General features: G+C 42.5%; 1 protein-coding gene across 5 annotated transcripts in view; it reads left to right on the top strand.

Moving 5' to 3' along the window:
* Nucleotides 1-14,857, top strand: part of AOPEP (aminopeptidase O (putative)) — a 265,274-nt gene that overhangs the window by 246,097 nt on the left and 4,320 nt on the right. For all 5 annotated transcript variants that reach the window (XM_066615751.1, XM_066615746.1, XM_066615747.1 and 2 more), the window contains one exon: nucleotides 9,686-9,772. In XM_066615751.1, the coding sequence (XP_066471848.1) occupies nucleotides 9,686-9,772 (87 nt within the window). The remainder of the gene's footprint in view (nucleotides 1-9,685; nucleotides 9,773-14,857) is intronic.

Genomic DNA, 14,857 nt, shown 5'->3' with positions numbered 1-14,857 from the left:
CAGAAGGGAAAATGTTATCTCTTCTAGAAGGTATTTTGAAATCAAAACTTCACATATAGGCTAATGGGTTCTGAGCTGTCTGTGACAGTTCAGGAGAGGGATCTTGGGGTGGTGGTGGACAAGTCGATGAATGTGTTGACCCAATGTGCGGCGGCAGTGAAGAAGGCCAATTCTATGCTTGGGATCATTAGAAAAGGTATTGAGAACAAAACGGCTAATATTATAATGCCGTTGTACAAATCGATGGTAAGGCCACACCTGGAGTATTGTGTCCAGTTCTGATCACCACATCTCGAAAAGGACATAGTGGAAATGGAAAAGGTGCAAAAGAGAGTGACTAAGATGATTGCTGGGCTGGGGCTCCTTCCTTATGAGGAAAGGCTATGGCGTTTGGGCTTCTTCAGCCTAGAAGGATAAAGTGGATAGAGAGATGCTCTTTACACTCTCACATAACACCAGAACCAGGGGACATCCACTAAAATTGAGTGTTGAGGGTTAGGACAGACAAACGAAAATATTTCTTTATTCAGCGTGTGGCCGGTCTGTGGAACTCCTTGCCGCAGGATGTGGTGACGGCATCTGGCCTAGATGCCTTTAAAAGGGGATTGGACAAGTTTTTGGAGGGAAAATCCATTATGGGTTACAAGCCATGATGTGTATGTGCAACCTCCTGATTTTAGTAATGGGCTATGTCAGAATGCCAGATGCAAGGGAGGGCACCAGGATGCAGGTCTCTTGTTATTTGATGTGCTCCCTGGGGCATTTGGTGGGCTGCTATGAGATACAGGAAGCTGGACTAGAAGGGCCTATGGCCTGATCCATTGGGGCTGCTCTTATGTTTTTTATGAAAACTGCTGTGCTTGCCTCTCTGCTTAGAGAGGGGTTTTGTTTTTCATTTCTAAGCCTCAAACCTAATCCCTATTGCTAGACCTGTCCTACATGCCTTTATCTGTCTGCAATGAAAAAATAAAGGAAATCATACTTTTCATGTGCCCTTGTAAATCAGAATTTAATAAACTGGGTAGAAAGCAAGCTGTTTTTAATTTGAAAATAACTTTTGACTTTGTAAAGAAGGCACAACCTAACCCGCTTTCCAGCAACAGTACAACTCAGGCCCATGGGCCTGGCAAGTTTCAGCAATGACAATAATAAATTCATAGAACTGAGGTCAGGGCTCCCATGCAAGTCTGAAGGGTCCTCTCTCCCTGCTGTGAAGCAACAGCCACCATTTTGAAGAAGCCTTTATGGCAGCATTCTTCAACCATGTTGTTTTCCATTTTCCAAAAACCACTGCTGCTAACAGAGATGGCTGCTGTGCTCAGAAGAGGCTGGCTTGCCACACAGTCGTCCTTGCAGCAAAGAGGCTTTTCTAGTTGCCTCCTGATCTCTGCTCTGCATCCTTGTTGCTTAACATGTGCCTCTTTTGAAGGTCAACTTGCCACAAAGCACCCGTTGCTACTGGTGGACTGCTCCCCCGCTTCTGGTGGAGTTGGGCCAAGTAGCGCAGTGTCATGTGGTCTCTGTGACAGTGGTGCCAAATGCCACCTGTCGTACTGTGAAGTGAAACCAGTAGTACTAAGACTGTGTTGAAAACAGTGTTTAATGTGATTCATGAGCTCCATGCAATTCTGTTTTTTCCAGGGTAAAGAGGTGCCACAGTATGCTCCCATCCTACTGCTAGGTTGTTGTTGACAGCACAACATTATCATTGCCATAATTGACCATAGATGCCATAATAGTTGCTTTATTTTTCTCATTTGTATTCTGTTCTTTAATGGATCACAGCTCCCAGAGCAGTTAATTCTTTGGGCAAAACTAGCTATGCAGGACAACAGTATACTAAATGTGTGTTTGCTCCATTCACATATATAAGGGAACCTGCTCTCTAATGTAAACAAACAAGAGTGAAACTCATCTTGCTGTCTTACCACACTGCACTCCATAACTTCATAATTTTCTCCCTATCTTCCCGATTTCGTGATAGCAGCATGGCAGGGGAAAATGGCCTAAACCTGTCCACCACAGCAAGTTGGAGAAGTGGATGGGTTTTATTCCACTCCCTCATCTTCTCCTTTAAAGAGTATTTTATCTGCTTTGCAAGTGAATGGGGTAACTGTGTTAAACATATGTATAGTTGTCCTCCATGTCTAGTGGCCCTAAGCACGGAATACCTTTCTGCCTCCACTGAAGATCCAATTCTTTCATTTTGTTAGTGCACAGCAGATTAAATCTTTCCTTTTCTTGCACAAAAATGAATTGTAATGGGTGATTTCTGTGAGCATACAGTAGGATTTCCAAGTGGAAATCTAGGTAGCAGTTTCTCAACACAAAAACTTGTGCAGACATTTTCACTCAGTGGCGGATGAAGTGGGTGGCCAGGGACAGTGGTGCATGGGGGGAGGGTCAGCTGAGGCAGTGCACCGCCTCTGCTGCACTCCAGGTGGTTCCTCCAGTGGGGAGGGTGTAGCACTTGTCCCTTGTGAGTGATGTGATATTTGGGCCCACTCGCCCTCCTGCATCTCCATTTAGCTCCAGAGTGGAGCCTTTCTAGAAACGGGAGGTATAACACACAAGTATGGGGCCATGTAATGACGCAGGGGATGACGTTTTAATGGTTCCAGATGTCGGGAGTCTCCAGGATGCTGCGGCTTTCACTAGATTAGATTTGTGGTCTCTCTGGTCTAACCCATATGGAATGACCCAGAACACCTAACTATTCATGAATAAAATATGAATTAGAAATACTATTAAAACTGTTGTTTCTTTGAAATAAGAATGAAAGTTTAGGAAAATTCCTAAGAGACATCTTGCTTTTTCTTCTGCTTGCACAAGAGCTTCCATCTCTTCTACTATAAGCGGTAGAACTGCTACAGAATATACCTATTATAACTACATGAAGTCTTGCACAAGTGTTTGCGGAATAATGCCAGCAGCTCTTTTTCTTTCATGCATGGGTCTTTGGATCCAAACTGTCTATATATACACATGGAACATATTTGAATGCCTTCTGATCTTGGTAACAGTTGGCTAAGAGCTCAGCTTCCCTGGCTGCCATTTTCAGTAATAAAGAGAAGAGAAACTTGAAAAGCAAATCCTGACTCATGCTTCTTCATGACACACCCCTGGCCTGCATAGCTTTCTTAGGTTCATAATGCTTCTCACAAAAACAGAGCTGGAACAAACATTTATTATTATTACTAATTTCTATAGCACTTTAAATTTCTTGTCTCATTTGTAGGCTTTCAAAAAGAATGTTTGCTCTGAGATTAGTGAACTGATATTAGTGCAATTGGGGAGACATTATCCTTTTATGATACCACAATTGCCTTTCCCCCCAAACTGATTCAGCATTACTGGAAAGCTACTGAGTTAAAATTCCATAGACAGGAAAGAATTTCGGTTCAAAAAGGTCCCAAGTAGAGGCCAGATAAACAAAAATCCACCAAGACCTTTAATGTTAACTCAAAGCATTAGAGGTATGTATGCGATCATAAATGCTGTTATTCCTATCACTGTTATTTTTGTAATCACTGCAACCACATGGGTATTGCTTTGAAAAGCTTAGACTGATGTTACTTATTTCAGTTATTTCTAAATTCAAATGAGCAGGCTATGTTTTGTGAATTTTTTTTTGCTTCTATAAAATATATGCAAAAAAATTCCTTCTCCTTGTAAGTGACTTTTCACATCCCATTACAAAAGGATGGAAAATTGTTCACAAGAGAGCAGGATGCTGTTCTGATTGGGACACTCTAATGCAGTTGCACATATAAAAAGCCTCTGTGTTTATAATGAATGCTGTTTTATAGGATCTTTCTTTCCGTCTGTACTGTAGTTTAAAATTCCTGAGAATGTAGAATTGTTGTCACCTGGTACCTTTTAGTTAAATCCAACAATAAGCAATGTTTACTTGCTTCTCCCTGAAGCCAGACTCCTTCTGAAGGACCAAATACGTGTTTTGTTGTTTTAAATAGAAGCACATGTTTTGAATTACTTGCCTTTTAGATCACACTTGCAAGCCTCAGAGGCAGACCCCTTCTCCTTTTGTTGTTCTGTGTGCATTTGGACAGTCTCAGTAGCCTCTAAGTTTCTCTCTCTGTGTGTGTATATATACATATATAAGTACCATATGTTGGTATATTGATATTTCTGTGGGAGTAATTACTATGAGGCGGGAATGATCCATTATAGGTGAGTTACACAGTTTCATTAACAGAAGTGTTTGAGAGCAGAGAAGTGTGAGATTGTTGTTCTTCTTTAACTTCAGAAGGCTGTTCTGTGGGTGAACATTAGAGACTTGCTTCCAACCTGGTAACAGTCACTTGTTAGGCCCCCTTATTTCAGCAGAGCTTATTTCCAAGCAAGAAAAGAGAGCTGTGTTTTGGTATAGTGGCTAAGACACTGAACTGTACCGCAAGACTTCTCTGGTTTGGATCCTACCTGCCTTGTGCTCAGGGCCTCCAAGAAGAATTTTACCAGGGGTTACAAAATTTATTTTGGGTCCCTTTGGAAAGGGGTGCGTGTGAAACAGCAGGGGAGGGTGGTGACAGGTGAGCAGAATAGGAGCAGGGAGGGGCAAAGCAGAACAGGGTGAGGGGAGAGTAGAGACAGCTGGAAAAGTATTTGGAGCCCAGGTCTACCCTCCCATGTGGCATCAGTAGTGCCCCCAGCATCCCCAGTCATGGTAATGTCCCCAGCACCCCATATGGGCAAGAAATCTGAGTAGATAGGAAAATGTCAGATCCCAGGAAATTTCTGGGCCCCCTCCTTTGGCTCCTGGACCCCACTTTTTGCCCTGGGCCCAGGTACCTTTACCCCCTCTCCTAGGCCCTGCTAGAGCTCACTAGGTGGTCTTTAGGCAAGCCAGTCACAGCCCCAGTTGCAATATGGGGGAGAATATTTGCCTTTGCAGAGTTAGTTGTTGCATTGATTACATCAAAATGTACAAGTGCAGCAGTTTGCATACTCAAGAAGGATCTAATGAAGTGTTTCGCAAACTGTGGGTGGAGATTGAATTCTTGGTGAGTCATGAAACTGAAACTGACAAGCTGATAGCGGACAAGAAAAATGTATTGAGTGCTATGGAAAGTGAAACTGAGCCACGCATACATGTTTACTCAAAAGTAGGCAACCGTGCTCCAGTTCACTTTGAAAAACAGTCCAAGAGGAATGCAACACCACCAGAATGGTCCCAATCCAATGAACACAGGCCCCCTAAAACACGTGAGATATCCACTCTTTCTAAGCTGACGAGGAAAAATGCATTGAGCCCTGTGGAGCTGAGTGCCACATGCATGTTTACTTGTGAGTAGGCAAGCGTGCTTTGGCTCTTATCAGACAGGGGAAGGGGAATGCAAGGCCACCATAATGGTCCGATCCGATGAACATGGAGCTCAGCAAATACTCCAAAAGGCGGATTGCCCCCCCCAGTAGTAAAAAGAATAAAAACAGAGGCTTGAACAGCAGGTAAAGCGAAACTTTTTTTAGTCTCCTGAAGGTAGGTGGGTTCCTATAGTATTATTTTAAAAAATGGGTTCTGGTGCTAAAAAGGTTTGGGAACCGCTGTGGGGCTTACTCCCAAGGCACATGGGCAAACTAGATATACAGACGCAGAAACAGATGTTTGAGGACACTGTACAAATACAGGCCTATCACACCTGAAGCAGATATCCTGCACTGCTGCAATTCCATTAAAATCTTACCCAGGGCCGCAAGCCTATGCACACTTTAGTGAGCATGTGTACTGTCTGTGGGATTTTACTTCATCCAATTAAGCATACATAGGATTATAGTGTAACATGTATGCTGTTATTGCCTGCAGTGCAAGCATATTATGTTTTATGATTTCTTGTCGTTGTGGGGATGTTCTACCTAAATGCTTGTCTGCAGGAGTAGTAGGTGCCTCAGGTGAACCAAGAGTTTTTATTTGCTACTGTGCATGTTTTTCTCACACAGAGGCCAAATGCTACTCTGTTGGGTTGCAACTAAAACAACTATTTCTTCCCATGAAAGTTCATTTTACTTGGTGGGCTGGTTTGGCTATGTGTTCTGACCATTCTAAGTAGTGTTGTGATAGTAGCATGGGCATGCATGCTTTCCTGTGCTAGTACTGCTCAAGTACTGAAAATAGCATTTAATCTGTGTGTGTGTGGGGGGGGGGGAGGTGTGGTTTAAGCTGCTTTACACCCATGTGGATTTGGCTACTGCAAAATGGCATACTGGTTGAGGAGACATATGTACCCACACTCTTTCTCTCATGTTGGAAAATGCTGATGACATATTTTCCACACCAGCCTGTTGTCATTTGTGATTGGACTTGTAGTGGCTAAGAGACTGAGCTTTGGGCTTCCCTGGATTGAATCTCACCTCTGCCAGGAATTGACCAGGTTGTCTTGGAGAAACCACTCTTTCTCAGCCTCTGCTCTCCAGTTGCGTTATGGAATTGATACTTACCTGACATGGTTGTTGTAAGATTATCCATGTGAAACACTTCGCGCACTCAGAAAGTACTATATAAATGCTGAACATTATTATTGTTTTTATATTATTTGTATGTCAGCCCAAATATTTGTGTGTAGTTTCAGTTGTTATTTTGCAGCTGAGGCACATAAAATGACTCCCGCACAAGCTGACTGTCAGGAGCAGTAAGAGGCTCCCAAGCTCAACACTGTACTCTTTTAAAAGACCCAGTAGTTCCTTTGTTCTGCTTACTCAGCAAAAAAGGGGGATCCCCACTTCTGGCCACAGCTTCTTATATTCTGCTTGTGCCTCAGAATGAACAGAAAAGCAGTGTGTGCACACAGGATGCAAACTGGTCAGCCCCACAAGCGACTTAATTTTTATATTTCCTGCTTTTTATAGCCACTTGTTAAATTGCTCTTAAAACTTGATATAATTAATTACTGTACAAACCAGTGGGCCCTGCTTTCTTGTTTCTTCTATAAGCATTGAATGAAAAGACACAAACTCTTTTGTTTTGCTACATAGTTGATAACTGTCTTCTTGAATTAGAAGAAAAAATCTTCACTTTTTGCTCCATCCATTTTTGCTCAAAGCTTCCTCTGTAAATTGATGCTTAAGGATGATGGCTTGTTCTAGCTAAGCAGTGGCAGTCAAATCTCAACTCAGCTTGCCAAAAATGTTGTCTCTAATGGGGTATATTGTACTGTTGGTAAAATTTGCCAATTCTTCATTGTGGCATTGGACAGTCCCACGTGGAGGTTTCCTCGTGCAGGCCTAATGCAGAACTTTCTGGAGCTCTGACAGGAGAAAGGAGCATTTCTACCTAGCAAATAACTTTTGGTGCTCTAATAAGCTCAGCTGTTGTGTTAGCAACTTCCTGCTTTGTTTTATGTTACTGCTATGGTGTCAGGTAGCACCAGCCCATCACTTGTGAGGCAAAGAGCCTCTTGGAGGAAAATGGTGGTTGATTTTCTGTTCCGTGCGCATTAGTTAGCCAAGCCTGCTCAGCACAGGCACCATGTTGGGCTTTAAGCTTCCTTTTAATTCATCTTGAGGATTTTTCACTTGTCACTGAGTAATGGCCCCACTCCTGTGATACTTTTGATGTAGCAAATACCTTGATTAATCATGGAAGACAAGGTCCATCCATGCCTGCACACTCACTCTGCGTCATAATACCAAGAATCCCCCCCTTTAAAACAAAAGACCAGAAGATATTGACCCCTTCCCTCCATGCACCCACACTGAAATGAGGACTTCTTCCTAGCATTGTGACTCTGTATGTAGAATGTATGTGAATACTGGATAACATGGTTGAATTTAATAAATGGATGGAGGGTAATAATGGGATGCGAAGGATCATATGACTGGGCCTGCTCTTTGTTATTTCATTCATACACTGCTCAATGGCATAGGATTGCAACCATGGGAAAGCAACTCTCACACTGTGTGGATGTGAACTGATGAGGTAAAAGCCTCTGTCAGAAGTTAGACGTCCATGAGGGGTGCAGTAGGATTGCAACTGCTAACCATGTCCTTGCCACTAATACACCAGCTGGCCTTATCTCTCCCCCCACTCTTCAACAGTTGTCTGCAGAGGCAAATGCTATTTGAGAGGAAGGTTTCTCCCGATGACAATCCTGTCTGTCTGGACTTGCCGAGCATGGCAAATGGGAAGAGGGGCATGGCTAACTGGCATGTCATGAGCAGGGGATAGAGCTAGTGATCCTCTAGCACAATTTGCTCTATGTGCATGCTAACTTCTGCACAAGGGTACTGTTCTTCAGTGATATTCTAGGCAATTCTGTGAAAAACGTCTTCGCTCACTGCCAATATTTTACTGCTGGCACCTACAGCAATTTTGTGGAGGTACTCCCACCCAATCTTTTAAATTTTACCTAAGCTTTTCACTTACTATTATTATTATTTTTATACTGAACAAGAAAATTCACCAAAAAAATCACAAATTACCCTAGATAAGAAACTTTTTAATGTCCCAAAAGGTATCGCTGTCTAAAAAGGTGCAATTGACTGTTTTTGTTTTTATTGCTTTGTACCATACTGCAATGTGTTTTATTGGTGTGTTTGTTTGGGTGTTTTTTTAAATCTTGCCCATGACTGAGGGGAATTTCTATAGAAGGGCAGCCTAGAAATATTATAAGTACAGACATTAAATGAAGCCACTGATGCCTGCTGGCCAACTGGGCCGTTTCCGATCCATCCCCCTTGCTCTATGGCTTGCTGAGGCATGCAGACTGCAGGTTCCTTTACCTTCTGAGGATCAGCCAACTGTGACTGAGGTGCAGTTGCTGTGAATTTGCCCTCTGTGGAGAAGGCTGTCATTGTTCCTACTGCTTCAAACAGTCTCCACAGTGCAGAAAGAAGCCCTTTTTATCACACTATGAAATATTTCATGGTGCTTCTCTAGTTTGAAGAGCAACTCAGTAAGAAAGAAAACTACCTTATGATAAAATAAGGGAATGGTAATATTTTGACAAAATAAAGCATTTCAGTATAAAATAATTGTACACATTACTAAACTATTATATGTTTGAGATTGTCTATATAACTTTAAATTTGGGGTATATTAATACTGTGGAAATGGCTATTCAGATTTTCATTATTTTTAATTATGGTAGAAGTATGTTTTATTTATTGCATGTGCAGTTAGTCTTATTGATCTGAGTGGTGAGAAGATGCGCACAACCAAGCGCCGAAAATGGCAACTGCTGTTAAAAATAGGAAAATGGCTGGGGGGGGGGAGTCATTGTATTTAATCAAAATGAAATCTCTTTACAACAAGCCATAATAAATGCAGGTAGAATACCCCTTATCCAGAAATTTGAAATATGGACTATTCTGAAATCCAGATATTTTAGTCCAAGACTTTTTAAAAACTTTCTGTAGTGTGTGTGCTAGTAGGTCTTGTCCTCATTCCCACATTACAGTGCATGTACAGGCTGTAAATTCTGTTCTCTGCTCTGTGGTACAGACATTGTTGAAAAATGTGGAAGAGGCCAGCAGACACCAGTATAGGTTACAGTGAAAAGAGCAAGAGTAAGCATTTCTCATTATATTTCTGCATTGTCTGGCTGTCTGAATAAGGGATACTTAACCTGTATATTTAACTAAATAATTTTGATATCGTGCAACATCATTTAAATTCATATTTCTTTAACTTGCTGCAGATTTTTCAGTTGATGTTCTTTTTCTTTTCATAAAGGTTCGGCATCGATGGTGTGAACTGGTTATTAAACACAAATACACTGCAGGATATGATGACATTGAGTATTTCCTCAAGGAAGACCAGGTCAGTATTCTTTCCTGCCGCCTTCCTTCTAGCTAGAATATTATTTCTATGTAGAATTGGCATTGTCCCTTGAAGAGTTCCACCAATATCAAACCAGATACCTCTGCTGCTGGATCAGACAGGTGTTCATCCAGTTTGGCAGTCCCCAGTCCCTCCACGATGGCCAATCAGATGTTGTTTGAGATTGCAGGTCTATGATTACAGGTCTTGGTTAACAGCCTGTTAATAGACTAATAGACTTAGCCTCCATGAACGTGTCTAATTCCACCATCTAAGCTAGTAGCCATCACCAGATCCTGTGGCAGTAAATGTCATTATTCTGTGTGAAAAACATTCCTGAAGCTACTACCAATACAACTTTCATTGCATAATCACCATTTCTAGTGCTTTGAGAAAGGGAGAAAGGCTTCTCTGTCCATTTTCTCTATACCATGTATACTTTTATAAGTCCTCTTTAGTCATAGTCAACTTTTTCCTCAATAAACCCATTGTTGTAATTGATTAGGGGCCCAATCATATCCAACTTTCCAGCTCCAGTGTAGCCACAATGCAGCCCCGTGGAAAGGGAACACATATTCCCATACCTTAAGAAGGCCCCAGTGACTGCCCCTCCACCACAGGATGCAGCACACACCCTATTGGCACAACAGCACCAGCATTGGAAAATTGGATAGGATTGGACCCTAAATACTTTAAAATTGCTGCAAGACCCCTGCATTCAAAGATTTGCTTTATTAATTAAAATCCACCTTTGGCCATATGCACCTATCTTCTGTGTCTCTTGTCTTCTCTGACTTTTTTCTTTTCTTCCCCCATCTGTTCTTCTCAGCTTCCTTTCATTACTCTGGAATCTGGACCAATCCCTCTTGGATCTTCCTTTCCTCTGGCTTCTTTAACTTCTAATTTCCTTGGAACCTTCCTGCCCTGCTCTCTCTAAAGTCAGCAGTTCAGTCAACAGCAGCCGTAAATGCATCAGATTAGAAAACCTCATCCAATAACTTGGCCCTTCAGTTAGAATGTTCATTCATTGACATGCAAAGGCAGTTGTAATTGTCCAACCCCATTGTTGGACTCTGGCATGTGAGTCCATCACATCACGTTGGGCTCTTCCTTATCAAACGTAAGAGAATCACCCTGAAAATGTGCCCCTTAGCCTGTATTATCCAAATTATTTTGGCTGTGAATTTTTAAGTTGTATATTGTTAGTTGTCTGAGTCCAACCCTATTCTTCCCCACCAATGCAGCAGTGCCAAAATGGCTTCCACTGCATCCTGGGGGGGATGGACCCATGCCACAGGATATGGTCTGGTAAATGTGGTAGAATTCAGTCGCTGCCACTGAACCCTATCCCATAAGAACAGCCCCACTGGATCAGGCCATAGGCCCATCTAGTCCAGCTTCCTGTATCTCACAGCGGCCCACCAAATGCCCCAGGGAGCACACCAGATAACAAGAGACCTGCATCCTGGTGCCCTCCCTTGCATCTAACATAGCCCATTTCTAAAATCAGGTGGTTGCACATACATATCATGGCTTGTAACCCATAATGGATTTTTCCTCCAGAAACTTGTCCAATCCCCTTTTAAAGGCATCCAGGCCAGATACCGTCACCACATCCTGCAGCAAGGAGATCCACAGACTGACCACATGCTGAATAAAGAAATATTTTCTTTTGTCTGTCCTAACCCTCCCAACACTCAATTTTAGTGAATGTCCCCTGGTTCTGGTGTTATGTGAGTGTAAAGAGCATCTCTCTATCCACTTTATCCTTCCCATGCATAATTTTGTATGTCTCAATCATGTCCCCCCTCAGGCGCCTCTTTTCTAGGCTGAAGAGGCCCAAACGCAGTAGCCTTTCCTCATAAGGAAGGTGCCCCAACCCAGTAATCATCATAGTCGCTCTCTTTTGCACCTTTTCCATTTCCACTATGTCCTTTTTGAGATGTGGCAACCAGAACTGGACACAGTACTCCAGGTGTGGCCTTACCATAGACTTGTACAACGGCATTATATTAGCCGTATTGTTCTCAATACCTTTTCTAATGATCCCAAGCATAGAATTGGCCTTCTTTACTGCCGCTGCACATTGGGTCGACACTTTCATCAACCTGTCCACCGCCCCCCCCAAGATCTCTCTCTTGATCTGTCACAGAAGCTCAGAACCCATTAGCCTATATGTGAAGTTTTGTTTTGCCCCAATGTGCATGACTTTACACTTACTTACATTGAAACGCATCTGCCATTTTGCTGCCCATTCTGCCAGTTTGGAGAGATCCTTCTGGAGCTCCTCACAATCACGTCTGGTCTTCACCACTTTGAAAAGTTTGGTGTTGTCCGCAAACTTTGCAACCTCACTGCTCAACCCTGTCTCCAGGTCATTTATGAAGAGGTTGAAAAGCACCGGTCCCAGGACAGATCCTTGGGGAACACCACTTTTCACCTCTCTTCATTGTGAAAATTGCCCATTAACACCCACTCTCTGCTTCCTGGTCTTCAACCAGGTCTCAATCCAGGAGAGGACCTGCCCTCTAATTCCCTGACTGTGGAGTTTTTTCAGTAGCCTTTGGTGAGGGACCGTGTTGAACACCTTCTGAAAGTCCAGATATATAATGTCCACGGGTTCTCCCGCATCCACATGCCTGTTGACCTTCTCAAAGAATTCTAAAAGGTTTGTGAGGCAAGACTTACCCTTACAGAAGCCATGCTGATTCTCCCTCAGTTCGTCTGTGTGTTTTGAGATTCCATCTTTGATGAGGCATTTCACCATCTTACCCGGTATAGATGTTAGGCTGACTGGCCTATAGTTTCCCGGGTTCCTGCCCTATCACCACCCTATTCCACTCCCTACCGCATCCCACCTTCCCTGCCATCCTACCTGCTGTGGCAGGTCTTCTGGGATCCACTGGTGCACATGGGAAGGCTCCGGCCTTCCTGCCAGTGCTCTTGGAGCATGCAATTCGGCATGCTGCTGGAGTGTCTTATGCAACTTCCATCAGGGAGATGCCACCAGCAGAATGAGTGTTCTACAAGCAGCTGGGCACAGTAGCATTGGGCTGTGAATCTGATTTTGCGCTGAGAAAGCATTGAGTCTCCTTTTTGGTCTTCTTTGTTGTTCCTTTTCCCCCTTTGATCTTGATTTATAGGAGGAGCAGCAAGCTGGGATAGTCTACTGAAGCACCTAAAGTACCACTGTGGTTTTCATAATATACAGTACAGGATGTTGAACCCAGAGCAGAGGAACTGGACAAAGAAAAAATTTCACTTTTATATCCTTCCCAGAACATCATCTAGGCAGGCATTAGGCTGTGGGGAACTCAACAGACTAGCTATGGAGAGGATAGTTAGGGAGTTTGCTATTAGCATGCAGAGAGACTTTTGTTGTTTTTCATGATTCATTTTATAGACAAGTACTGAGAAAATCTTTCAAAGGAGCCATCATGTCATATAAAATGAATTTCTGGCTCTATTATGATGAATATGTTTTTGTCTGTTTATTCAAAAAGTTTTTATTCTGCCTCCCCTTCCCCCATAATGGGGTGTCTGCAGTGGCTTAAAACATCTGTAAAATATCATAATTTAAAAAACAGTGCATAAAAGCGGTGCACGCCAATAACAAGAAAGCCAATGGCATAAATAATAAAAAAAAATGTTAAAAACATTTACGTAACAGCAGCCAAAACAAAAATCACAAAACCTTATCCAGAGAAAACATAGCCAACCGAAAGACAAACCTATCCCCAATTGTAGGATCCCAGACCTTTGCAGCTCTTTGACCTTTGCAGCTCTTTGAGCATTGGATTGACACAACTGGGTCTGCATTTCAAGATACTGCTTACAATATGGAGAATTGGATGTTTTCATCTATGTATATTTAGCGCTATTCAGTGCTTGAAAGATGCAATAACCTACCCTTATGGAAAACAATGTTGTTTTAAGCTAGTTTTTAAGCTTATGGAAAACTAGTTGTTTTAAGCTTATGTTTTAAGCTTATGTTTTAAGCTTATGTTTTTCCCTTATGGAAAACTAGTTGTTTTAAGCTAGGTTTTTTGTGCAGATAAGTGTTTGGGCACATGCAGAAGACTACTTCGCAGTAGCTACTACTGTGAAGAGAAAAAAATGGATCATGGAGTTTCATAGAAGAAAACCATTGCAAGAGTCTGTTTCCCTCCCCCCCTTCAAACATTAATTAATGCATGGAAAAATGGAAAAAATTTCAAAGCATTGAAATCTTTCACCACCTCAGATGCTGTGGTGCTCAAACAAAGAGGACCAGGATTAGTTAGTTACAGGGTTAGCCATCTGCAGTGACTTTAAGTGTTCTCACTCAGTGTTAAACAGTCAAGTCAAATAGTGGTGCATTTAGAAAGGGATCATAACAGATAATTTACATGTTTATGATATTTGAAGAAAAAAAAAAGTGTCTGACACCAAAACCACAGATAACTTTTAGATGTTTCCTCCAGAAATCTGTGCAGTTTGTGGAATGATACATGAAATCTAAGCACTTCCCTGTCTAGAAAGATGACTTGGTTGTTTAGAAGTCTGAAGAAAATGCAAATGTGACCATTTAATAGTTAGGATAACAGAGTCACTAGTGTTCACTGAATCTGGATGTTTGAGTTTTGTAGAAAACGATCAGGAAACAGTCAAGGAAAATGAAAATCTTTCCATAGAAGGCACTAATGCTATCTCCATTCTGAGGAGATCTGTTACAAGTTAGGCTAGCACAGTGGTTCCCAAACTGGTGGGTCATGACCCACCAGGGAATTAGAAGCAGGGCATTCCCCCTTAAGAGGAGTGGCCCTGCTCCGATGGCAGTGACAGTGCTGCAGAGATTGCAGCGCTGCCGCTGCCGAGGGGCTTATTTTTTACTACTGCTGAAGTAGCTGCTGATTGGAGATGATTGTTTACAGAAGCCTCGGAAGACATCGAAGGGGCCACAAACCTCCAGGACCTTCCAGGAGGCCAGCTCTGCCCCAAGGTAAAGAATAAGTCCCTTGGCGGTGGCAGCATTGTGATTGGTATGGCACTGTAACTGCCCCCTTCCCACCCATACAAATACTTACCTAGTTCTCAGCTCCCCTG

Source organism: Tiliqua scincoides, chromosome 2 (genome assembly GCF_035046505.1).
Source record: "Tiliqua scincoides isolate rTilSci1 chromosome 2, rTilSci1.hap2, whole genome shotgun sequence".
NCBI classification, from domain to species: Eukaryota; Metazoa; Chordata; class Lepidosauria; order Squamata; family Scincidae; genus Tiliqua; species Tiliqua scincoides.
This window is presented reverse-complemented; position numbering and strand designations above follow the sequence as displayed.